The sequence below is a fragment of the Jaculus jaculus genome, chromosome 5 (genome assembly GCF_020740685.1).
Source record: "Jaculus jaculus isolate mJacJac1 chromosome 5, mJacJac1.mat.Y.cur, whole genome shotgun sequence".
NCBI classification, from domain to species: domain Eukaryota; kingdom Metazoa; phylum Chordata; class Mammalia; order Rodentia; family Dipodidae; genus Jaculus; species Jaculus jaculus.
This window is the reverse complement of record NC_059106.1, coordinates 35,660,572-35,672,740: the sequence shown is the minus strand read 5'-3', so window position 1 is coordinate 35,672,740 and position 12,169 is coordinate 35,660,572. Positions and strand designations below refer to the sequence as shown.

At 39.7% G+C, this 12,169-nt stretch overlaps 1 protein-coding gene across 2 annotated transcripts in view; it reads right to left on the bottom strand.

The window, feature by feature from the left end:
* Positions 1 to 12,169, bottom strand: part of LOC101613057 (contactin-associated protein-like 5) — a 408,379-nt gene that overhangs the window by 312,176 nt on the left and 84,034 nt on the right. For both annotated transcript variants that reach the window (XM_045151145.1, XM_045151146.1), the window contains one exon: positions 11,782 to 11,975. In XM_045151145.1, the coding sequence (XP_045007080.1) occupies positions 11,782 to 11,975 (194 nt within the window). The remainder of the gene's footprint in view (positions 1 to 11,781; positions 11,976 to 12,169) is intronic.

Below are 12,169 nucleotides of genomic sequence, written 5' to 3'. Positions count from 1 at the left end.
GTTTTTATCAATAGCCAGAATTTGAATATTTAGATGGTTCCTGAATTTGCATTACTTTGGCATGAAGAAATTTTAAAAAAAGTGTGTGTGTGGTAAAGGTATGTTAATATAAGGCAGAATGGTTAATAAAATGTCCAGGATTTGTTTATCAAATATTAAGTTACAAGTATTTTATGTGCTCTACCTCAAATCTGTTAATAATCCTGGAGACACTGTCCTTTACATCTCATGGAAAAGAAAATTTGGCAGGAAAAACCATGACAGGCAGGTCAATGCACAGGGAAGCCCATGTTGATGGGGAGGGATGCAGAGCCAGGGATGTGTGCTTTACGCCCTTCCTGGCACTACCGCGTCCCCTCAGGGGCCCTCATACACACTGTATGTACGTGAGCAATGCCGGCGGAGATCAGTGGACCTCTCCGTGTTTTACGGCCTTCAGCATCAACAAGCCAATTTGGTCACGAAACCACTTATGTTCTTTTAGTAGTAAAAGTGATTAAAATAAAGACATAGTTAATTCTCTAATTATTTAAAACAAGAACTTCTATCCACTCAGAATCTTTGGAAGCAGCACTTCTCCCCCATACATCTAATGATTTTCCTCCACACACTTTCTCCTAATTCCTCCTGCTATGAGCATTCTAGGCTATTTGCTGAATGATAGTCACCTCTCCTCCCTGAATGTCCTTGGGAAGAACATCATGCTACAGGAAAAAATAAATAAATAAATAAATAAATAAATAAATAAATAAATAATAAATAAAAACCAGCTCTCTTTTCAGTGAAATGCAAAGCACCTAGCAGGTTTGGAAATCTGACTAGAACTTATAAATAAAGGGACACTAGAAATAAGTTGCTAGTATTTCTAGCATCATGTGTTTAGTTTTCAGAGCAATTCAGGCAGTTCTTATGCAATAACAATGTTAGCAAAGATGATATGGCCAAGTAGCCTTCTGTGTATCCAATCAATTTAGTATATTATTCACATGCTGTATCATTTTATTTTCAGTTATTTCATTTTCCTACTATTACCTCATTTGTTTATTTTATACAGTGGGTTTCATTACGGCCTTCACACACATGTATATAACATATTGTGATCATATCCATCCCCTCATTATTCTGTAGGTCTTAATGTAAGCATCTTGTTCCCTTCTAAATTGAGGCTGTTGACAGCGCATGCGAGAGCTCTGTTTGCTCATGCTTTCCTGCCTCTTTCAGTCTGCAGTGCCTGATTGTGTAGACACTTCAGTTCTCCAACATAGCCAACATCATCTCTTCATTCATGAGTACTACTGGAACCCAAGCAGCCTTTTTTTTTTAACAGCTATGACAGGGAAATGTAACAATGAGACAGCATTCAGCCTGTAGGTCCCCAGTACAGAGTAGCCTAGTGACAAAGGCATTCCCTATAGCAGGCAGGGGGAATGCAATGAGTGAATAAGAGTGTGGAGCATTGGCATGGGGAAGTGAAAGTATTGCTGTGGCCAATACTTCTAAGCATCACAGCACACAGTTCTGGCCTCCTCTCAAGGCCCTCTTGCCAATCATATGCATTCTGTTTACCTACGGTCAGATCCTCAGGTGACAGCCTTCATGTGTTTCACATTGGATAGTGTTTTAATTTCAGTTTCTAGCTTTTGCTTTATTGGCAAATGAGCTAACATTTTTCATTTTTTTTTCTAAAGTAAAGCATTTACCTGTCTCATTCAACCTATTTTCTTTCCTAAAGTGCAATAAACTATGTTGGTTGAGAACATTACTGGTATCAATGACCACTGGTGAATATTTTCCTTATTGTAGGAGTGTATGTGTGAATCTTAGAAGGTCATTATTTTAGGGCTTCCTTTGATGTGTTCATGATGAGAACACAGTCACCATCTTACATTGTCCTGCAGTATTTCAGACTAACCAGAGTGCCGGCATCTACCTATAACACAGTGCACTGTTGCTCCAGTGTGAATGTATGATTTTAAACAAGGAGTATTACTTCATGGTCTCTCAATGTTGAAAGGTGAGAGATATCCTTTGTCTAAGATAACCAGTGGTATGATATATGGCCTTCTTGTATTTGTGAAGCACTTTTGTCTAAGTGTAACTACATAAACTGCTATATCACATACTCCTGACCTGATTGCATTCACTGAAAGAACGACTGCTTTGAAGTTCCCATATAATCATCTCTGGTTATTTACAAAGAGCGTATTCCAGTGACAACATTATGTGGCTAATCCTTAAAAATTGTTTGCTGGAAACAAATTAATGAAGGACTGTGAAATCTTCTTTACTTTGGCAACTAGAGGCTGCCTTCTCCACTGTGGCTCATTCATTGTCACACTCCAGATGTGTAGCCAGCCAACAGAGCCATCACATGACCTAGATTGTTGTATTTCCTCCATGCCAGGCCATACACATGGGTACTTCTCTTTGTTGCTCTTGCCTATGTTTGTGGTAGATAAAGAGAGTCTTAATGAACTATGGGTAAAAGATGACCCCCGGTAAATCTACCAGTCGGCTCATCTTTCAAGTCAAATTTATGATGATGCCATAGTCAGTTCAGAGAATATTTCAGTTTTATTAGTTTGGAATGAGACAGGGAAAATGTTCAGCAAATTACTGTTGAGGATCTGCTTTGTATAATTTGCAATAGAGAGATGGAAGCAAATCAGGCTGGGACGTTTTCTTTCTAAAATCAACCTGCTCAGTTTCATGAATAAGAGCAGCTCACATGGCCTTTCATATGCTAAGAGATGACCCAAGAATTAGAGACAGAGCACACATGTGCATGAGGTCTATTCTACTTGAAATAATTGAATAAGGAGAAAGATGGTTGATGCTCTGAAACTGCATTTGAACTGACTCTGAAAACAGGAGAATTTCCTGATGCGGAGGTGTGAGGGTAGAAGGGTATGTGGGTAGTATGACAGAATTCGAGTGATGTTACCATTAGTGAGAGCTCAAGGATGGAGAAGCCTGAACACACATCGCCAGGATTGGTGCTTTGCAGCCGCAGTGAAATCACACACATACACCTTGGCATGTCCTCATATTGGGCTGCTAAGACCAATGTACAGTGATTTTATTTTCACAGAGGCACTCCAAGTCATGGGAGAGTCATAACACAGGACAAATACAAGTGTACTATACTCCTGGGGCAGGCATAGCAAATTTCTACTAACCAGATCTTCTGAACAACAACAAAAGCCTCTCTAATTCTAGAGGTCAGCAATTCAAAATGAAGGCAGTTGAGGGCTGCATGCTCTCCAAAAGTTCTATTTAAGTAACAATCCTGCTTCCCGTTTAGTTCTCATGGCTCCTGGCTGAGGTGGGGATCCTTGTGTGTGCATTATTCCCTTCTCTGCCTTGTTCTTTATATGACCCTCACATCATGTCTTTTTGTCCTCTTTTGAGAAAGACATCCAATATAGAGCTCTAATGCCAGTGTAACTAAACCTCAAGATTAACTACTTACATCAAAAATACTCACTTCCCAAATAGGACACATCTTGGGGTTCTGGATGCACATGATTCTGCAGGGACACTGTTCAGCTCATGGCAATATTATTTGTGCACAAGTTGATAAATGAGCAAAAGGAGAAGCTTTACTTTTGTAGTTTCCACCTACACTGTCATTGAGTAGAAGAATCACTTAGTGCCTCTCTATCTTTGACCTGGGTATGTCCTTCTGTCACTTGATGATTCAGGCTTTCTAGGGCACATTTTCCTCAAATAAGCTGATGCTTCCTTAATGTAAAGCAAAGGTCTCTGCCTTCTCATCTTCACAAGATTCCTGTGGGAATTCCTTGGAAATGTGGCTCTCCATGCTTATGACTTCTTTGCCCTAATGTTATGCAAATTCCTATAGTCCACAAGCATCATCAGTGACACTTTACAAGTGAAGTTTCGTCCTAAGATATCACTTTCATCTGGTGTAATGTGCAAATTTTGACAAAGTTCAAGATGGATTTGATCCACCAAACCCATGTAAAACAGCCAAGCATAGTGGTAGGCACTTACAAATCTCAGCACCGGGGGTGCAGAGACAGATATACCTGGAGCTCACTGCATGGCCGATGCAGCCTACCTGGTGAGCTCCAGGCCAGTGAGAAATGCTTTCTCAAAAATAAAGGGTAGCACTGCTGAGGATGACACTGAGTTGTCCTCTGGCCTCTACTTGCACATGTACATAATCAAACATAGATACACACAAACACACACACATATATATACATGCTTAGTAATCTCTAAAGTTAATATATTATATTAATTATATGTATATATTAATAATTATATATAATTATTTTTACCAGTTAACCTTGTAGCTTGTCATAATACCTACTTATCTGTTATTTGTTGAGAATGATATATCATATAGTTATTTAAAGCCTGTATTTACTGAGTAACTCCTATGTGCTTGGACTCGGTACATTTGAATAAGATACACTCCAATCACCTTTGGATATGCAAACAACAATAAGGAAAATGGTCAGCACTGGGCATTGATCTCCCATTTCAAATCCTATGTAATCGCTCTTTGCATCTCTCTTGAAAGATTATCTAGGGTCTCATCAGAGAGGAATACTCCAAATTGGGGGGCGGGAGGGTTTAATACTTCTAAGAATATTCTTGAACTTTCATTCCTTTTTTAAATTTAATTTTATATTTTATTTTTCAAGATAGGGTCTTGATCTAGCCCAGGCTGACCTAGAATTTACTATGATGTCCCAGGCTGGCCTTGAACTCACAGCAATCCTTCTACCTCTATCTCCTGAGTGTTGGGATTAAAGGCCTGAGCCACCAAGCCGGCCTTGAACTTTTGTTCTTATTCTCTAGCTCCTAAATCTTTTACTCTTTAGACTTCCCTTGGTTCTCTTGCTTCATTTCTTTGGGACTTATATCTTGCATCTCGGCAGTATGGAAATTCTATGAAGACAAGAGGTCAGCAACTATAGCTGTTGCAAAAAGTTCCAAATGAGGGGGCTGGCTAAGAAGCTCAGGCAGTGAAGTGCTTGCCTTGCAAGCATGAGAATCCACGTTTAATCTCCAGAATCCATGGAAAAATGCCACGCATGGTGGTGCATGCTTATCATCCCACCACTGGGAGTTTGGTAATAGGCAGATCCTCGGGCTCACTGGACCACCAGGCAGGCATAATTGGTGAGCTCCAGGCCAAGAAAGACCCTATCTCAAAAAAAAAAAAGAAAGAAAGAAAGAAAGAAAGAAAGAAAGAAAGAAAGAAAGAAAGAAAGAAATGAAAAGAAACAGTGTTTCTGAGGAGGAATGGCACATGAGGTTGTCATTTGGCCTTCACATGCATGCAAAAAAACATGTGCGGGCTGGAGAGATGGCTTAGCGGTTAAGCGCTTGCCTGTGAAGCCTAAGGACTATGGTTCGAGGCTTGATTCCCCAGGACCCACGTTAGCCAGATGCACAAGGGGGTGCACGCATCTGGAGTTCGTTTGCAGTGGCTGGAGGCCCTGGCGCACCCATTCTCTCTCTCTCTCTCTCTCTCTCTCTCTCTCTCTCTGCCTCTCTCTCTCTCTCTCTCTCTGTCGCTCTCAAATAAATAAAAAAAAAATTAAAAAAAAAAAACATGTGCACCCATACATACCTGTACAGACATACCCGTGGACACAACCACATACGAAAGCACTTGCACTAAAGACAATCCAAATCCCATCTGTCGGAGGGGAGGTGGGCATGTGCAAGTTGGTGTTACATGAATAAACAGTGGGAGTTCATGTGCACACATAGGAAGGAGAAAGAGATTTGTAGCTTTACGTGTATTCATCTCTCTCAAATCTAGTCCTCATGATCTGATTTATAGAATCATCACAACACACCTTATATCAGAACAACTGTCACCCAGTTCAGAAACAATCCTGACCATACCAGCAGATGCAGAGTCACCAAATGGGTGGGGTGGGGCTGTGAAAGTAGTTGGCTGGATGGGCCACATTTGAGACAGGCCGTATCTCCATGCCAACCACATCTTTACACATGGCTTCTTTTATTGGATTAGTCCAAAGGGACCTGACTTTCTCATTGGTTTAGCTCAGCAGGTTACTTCTCTACTGGAGCAGACATGTTCTGAATCTTGTTACAATCTGTTCTAGTCCCTTCAGAGCTTAGCAGCTCTCTGCTGCCATGCCTTCAACACTGGCCATGGTTATTATCCAGCGCCTCATGTGTTTAGCCTTGGTGGATAGGCAGAATCAGGCTTGTAAACCAGCCCCATCATTTTACTATGTATTTTATATGGGCCAGGTTCCTTGACACTTGGATTCCACGGAGGTAAAATTAATGGATATCCTTCCTAAACAGCAGTGTTCCCATTTGTGTATGATGCCAGGAAACAAGATGCTGCATCACAACATCGAGCATCCTGGGACACAGACACTCAAATGAAGCAAGCCAGTTCATCCAACTTTGGGATGCCATCTTTTGAGCTATCATCATTACTTTGCCAGGTGTGAGCTTGCAAGCGTCCTTGTTTGTCCAATGGGCATGACTCTTCCCCGGTGGCCCATATCACTATGGTATTCACATCTACAGGACAGTCTCCATGCTCTCACCCAGGGATGATTAAAACTGTGCTATCTTGGAGTATCTTATCTGTATCTGTGGAGAAAGATTGGAAGTGATGAACTGAATGGAAGTTAGGAAGTTGTGAGTAAGAGATGATTGAAACTGTACCAATAGGGAGCAGGTAACCTGTGTCAGTGAAGGATGCTTATAAGTGACAAATTGAATGATGTTGAAAAAGCTGCCAATGAACATGTCAGCGAAACAAGCTAGCATCTTCATGAAGAGTCTGCTGGTAACGAATGTTGGCTTAAAATCTGTGCCTGAAAGAGGTTTGTTTGATAATATTTATAAGATATAACCAAATAACATGTTATCTTATAAAGTAGATGCACTTTATTATTGACAGCATAAAGACAGCTTTTAGACAGACACAGATGGTATCTAACATTTTGATGTTGATGTCTCCAAGTAGGAAAGACTTTGGTTTGGGTTACAGTAACAGTTTGTGTAATTGTGTGTGTGTGTGTGTGTGTGCGTGTGTGTGTGTGTGTGTGTGTGTGCGTGTGTGTGTGTGTGTGTGTGTGTATGTAGTGTAGCATAAGTGTGTCTACATATATGTATGCATGTGCTAGTGTGAACGTACGTGTGTCTCTGAATATGGAGGCCAGAGTCAATGTCAGGTTCCTTCCTCAACTGCTTTTCCTGAGAAAGAGTCTCCCACTGAACCTGTAGCTCACTGATTTGGCTACACCAGCTAGCCAACAAGCTCCAGGGATCCTCCTGACTCTGCCTCCTCGACACTGGGATTACAGATATATGTCTTTGTGCATGGGCACTATGGACCTGAATTTAGGCTTTCATGCTTGTGTAGCAAACACTTTATCAACTAAACTATCCCCACAGTCCCTTTGTGAACATTGTGATACATTTAAATCTGCTGGCATTATTTATTAAGCCTCAATAAATATCACTAAGCTCGACTTCTCTGTGTTATTTTCACATTGTGCATTTTTGTGTTGAAACAGATTACAGAGAGCTATGGTTTTCATCATCTTTCATGTTCAAGAAAGCAGTAAGAGGTGACAATGTTGGGAGCCATGACAATCAGTGTTAACCCTTCTGACATCTGGTCATGGAGTCCATTTTGTGAATTGAAAGCCATCAAGTCCATTTAACTGTTCTTGCCTTGATATGATAAGAACTTACTTAATGGCAATTGGTTTGATGATGGGAAGTAATAAGTCAATCTGTAGCAAATAGAATTGTGATGACCACTGGGGATGATTTTGTACATAAAGTATATGTGCCATTGAGTATTTGTGAAAGCCCTTTTGTGTCCTCAGTATGTATATAGTTTTTCAAGGTAGGGTCTCATTCTGGTCCAGGATGATCTAGAATTCACTATGTAGTCTCAGAGTGGCCTTGAACTCATGGCGATCCTCCTACCTCTGCCTCCCAAGTGCTGGGATTAAAGGCGTGTGCCGCAATGCCTGGCTCCCATCTATATTCTTGGCACAGCTATTTTTTCCAGAAATCTAAGGAGGAAAGGCTTCAAAGCATGACAACTATCATTGCCCAAGAATATTATAGTAGATTGAAAAAATGGAGATACTTCAGTCTGGCATGAAAAGAGGACAAGAGATCCCAATGGACTTTGATGCAATCATAGTAATTGTGGCTGATTCAAAAACAAGAGACAGGGCTGGAGAGATTGCTTAGCAGTTAAGTGCTTGCCTGTGAAGCCTAAGGACCCCCGGTTTGAGGCTCGACTCCCCAGGACCCACGTTAGCCAGATGCACAAGGGGGCACATGCATCTGGAGTTTGTTTGCAGTGGCTGGAGGCCCTGGCATGCCCATTCTCTCTCCCTCTCTCTATCTGCCTCTTTCTGTCCTTCTCTGTCTCTCTCAAATAAATAAACAAAAATAATAACAACAACAACAAAAAAAACAAGAGGCAAAGTTAGGGAGATAGCTTGGTGGTTAAAGTCATTTGCTTACAAAGCCTACTGGCCCATGTTTGATGCCCCAAGTACCCCTATAAATTAAGATGCACAAATGTGCCTGTGCATTAGGAGTTTCTTGATAGCCCTGTTGCCCCCAACCTCTTATAAATAAATAAAAATATTACAAAAAATAAGAGACCACAAACATGGGTGTTATCTTTGAAAGGCAAGACTGACAAATATTGGAAAGTACCAAAGCGCATAGAGGATATTGTATTTTTGAAGCAAGTCTCCACGTATAGGTTGCAAACAGGGATTGGTAAAATGTTTGGACACTTACCTGCACAGACAGAACAAAGAACACAAGGGTTCTTTGTTATATCTTTGGATATAATAGGGGCAGTAAGTGTTTCTTGTGGCATATCTTTCTAAGTGAGTGATTAAAAAGTGATAACCTGGTCTGAGTGGGTTTAATTACTTTCCTTTGCTCCAAAGAAGCTTATACTTACTAAACACTGCTGCTCAGGGTTAGAATTTTATTATCTTCAAGTATTTGTCATACATATGTGACCAAGAAAGAGACTTTGGTTCTGCTAAGGTTCTCAGAATTGTTGTCCAGTCTGTCTCTGTGACACCATCATGCTTGACTAGTCAGTGAAGTGGGGAACTGTGGCTTCTTCATAAATCATGATGTGTCACTGAGCAGCTGCTCAGTGGCCTCAGGCATGAACATCCCAGTCACTGTCACATAAAAATTTTTCAGATATTTAGGATATCTGAAATGTAGGACAACAGGGTATTTTAGACATGGAGATTTGCTTTTATATATCAGAAAGGTAACTTTTTAAGGTTGTTGTCCGCAAGTCAATCTTGTGAAATAAAACAATATTTTGGGTACTGATAAATTGATGCCATAGCTGCATAATATTCTATGTTTGATAATCAGTTTTAGAAAGCATTGAAAACTGCACCACATGTAAAAATTGAAACTCCACAAAAGACCAAAGGAAAATACATATGTGCTTAAGAAATTCTCTATTTTCTTCACACATCATCCTTAGTGAAGCCAGTACGGGATACTGATATGCTCAATTACTGGAATTTCCTGAAAAGTTAATGGAATAATGCAGACAGCTCTGTCCAATTTCCTTTTGTATGTTTTCTTCCCTCTGCTTGTAGGGCTTTGCTCTGATGAATCCTTGGTCTCACTCTTAATTTGAAATCAAAAATAAAAATTCATTTATTTCAACGATGTAGTCTGATACAGGCACTAATGAAGATTATTAAAAAGATGATTTCATATAACTTTATGACATATTTGTAAAATATTGTGAGTCTTGATTTGACAGTTGTTCCTAGATACTGTCAGATTTTAGGCACCATTTGTCACATACACATTCACATTATGTGCCATAGGTAATTTCTACCTTTAATATTTAGCAATGTAAAAATTGAACAGTAGGATTTAATATTATTATTGCTAAGTAGGTCTGACAAAGTTAACATTTCAGATGAGGAAAGTAAAACAAATATGAAATATTGAAAGAAACAAAGGTAATAAAGGAGGAAACAGAAAGTATAGTTTTTCCATTAAATAAATTTAGAAATAAATCTTATTAAGTTTTGCATTATGGTGCTCCCTCAATATCATGACTGCTTGGAATAATGGGGTAGTGGTTGGGCACAATCTACTCACATCTGCCTAGTTCTAAAAGCCTTGGTAATTCTATAGTTCTTTCAATCACCATTTAAAGATTAGTCCCATACATGGGAGAAAATTAGGCTCCCATTCTGCCTAGATATTTTAAAGGGTGACTCCTTCCTTGAAGGACCTTGGAATTATTTTGAAACACAAGTACCCTACAGGAGCATCTGGGTTGAAGGGTCATTTTGCCAGTTGTTCCCAAGTCCATTGAAATGCATCCTTTTCCAGAAGAAGGCTGAAAGATGGGTATTTAGTTCTGAGGAAAATGAAACTTGGAGTGAGGTTTTTGAAATGCCAATGAAGTAACTCAGAACTGTAACTCTACCTGAAAACAACCAGATCTCATTGTAAATGCCAGAGAAAATAAATAATACTAAGTCTACTTCCCTCTAAAATTACCATAAAGCTTTAAAATTGTTCCCTCAGAATGAACGGTGTGCCTATATTTTTTTTTAATTACAAACTGAAAACAAAGCAAAGCATACCTATAAATTAATGACTTAATTATTGAGGCAAAGTAGAATAGCTTTCCAAGATTAGTTTTACAACATAGGAAACCCATGCCCTCTGAGACTATTAAAACCTAAAACTACAGGTTACTCAGAGTAGATAACAACAGTGTTCTCAATATTCAGCAGCTGGAACCAACCTTAACTTTACTATGGTTTTCACTCAGAATTCCAAATGATGGGGAGGCAGTTAACATTTTCAAGAATGTTGGGTTAACACAGAAATAATCATTCACAGCAAGAGAAACAACCAAGGGGATTCTGAGAAGAAAAATGTGTTACCCACAGGCAAATCATCATTTTTTAATGTACATTTTGAAGAAAAGGGCATTTTTTTCTTCTCAATTAAAACTAGCATAAGCTTACAAATTTTTTCATCCAAAGCATGAGTTTCTAAGGACATCTTTGAATATCTTTTGCCATGTGCCTCTCCCCTTCCTTTCCTTACTTAGCAACTGTCTGACAACCATTTACTCACACTGAGGTCAAGAATTTGGGAGTTGAAGTAGGGAAAAAGAGTTGTTAGTTTTACAACATAAAGCAAAACCCTTATCTCTCCAAGCTGGAGATTGCTTACAATGACAGGAACATGGTCAACTTTGTCACTGGATTTATATACTTAACCTTTTCAAATGTCATCAAACATTGGATGCAGGCTCTTCAGAACTGTGGCTTTAGTCAGATAAGACTATAGATTCCTCTGCCAAAATCCCCAAATGGGGGACTTTGGCCAGTGATGTAACTGAGGAGCAGCCGTTGCTTCTTCAAGATGCTAAAAGTGCCTGGCATGTAATACACATGCAGGTAAGTGGGCAGCTCTATCCTTAGTCGAGCAGCACAAGCTGGCTAACAATCAGACTTTCCTTCTCTGCTTTTATACATGATATAACTGAGTCCGAGTCAAACAATTATCTATGTTGTCTGAGATAAAGAAACACATTGAACTCTACTGCACATAACCTGATCACCTTGGAATAATCTATTTCTGAATGGGAACTCAATAGTTATTAAGCCACCCACAATCTGGGCATAGGAAAGTGACAGAAACACTCTCTATTAACATAAACACATCTCAATTTCATTTATTTTGCCCTACCCAGACACTGTCTTCTTGCTTGTATTGTTTCCAGTTGTGCCCTGTGTCGCTGAACATCAGGCTGTAACTTGTCACCCAGTCAGAGCTTCCATATCTTCCTTGCGTGGCCACTGCTGTAATCTCCACTCTGTTCCCCAGGTCCACCTGGAGCCACTGTTGGGCACTGGAATCTGCTGGGGTCCAACCACCAGTTCCTGGAACACAATGGAACAGGATTTGGAATCATTTCATAGAACAACAAAACAGTATGTGACTAAGAAAACTTTACCTTGAAATATGCCTCATACTTCCATGCCTCCTGCTATTTTCTTTATTATTTTTTTATCCTGTGACACATAGGTTAAGGCCCTTTTCAAATGCTGTGTTCATGTAATCTCCTTCCTTCTGT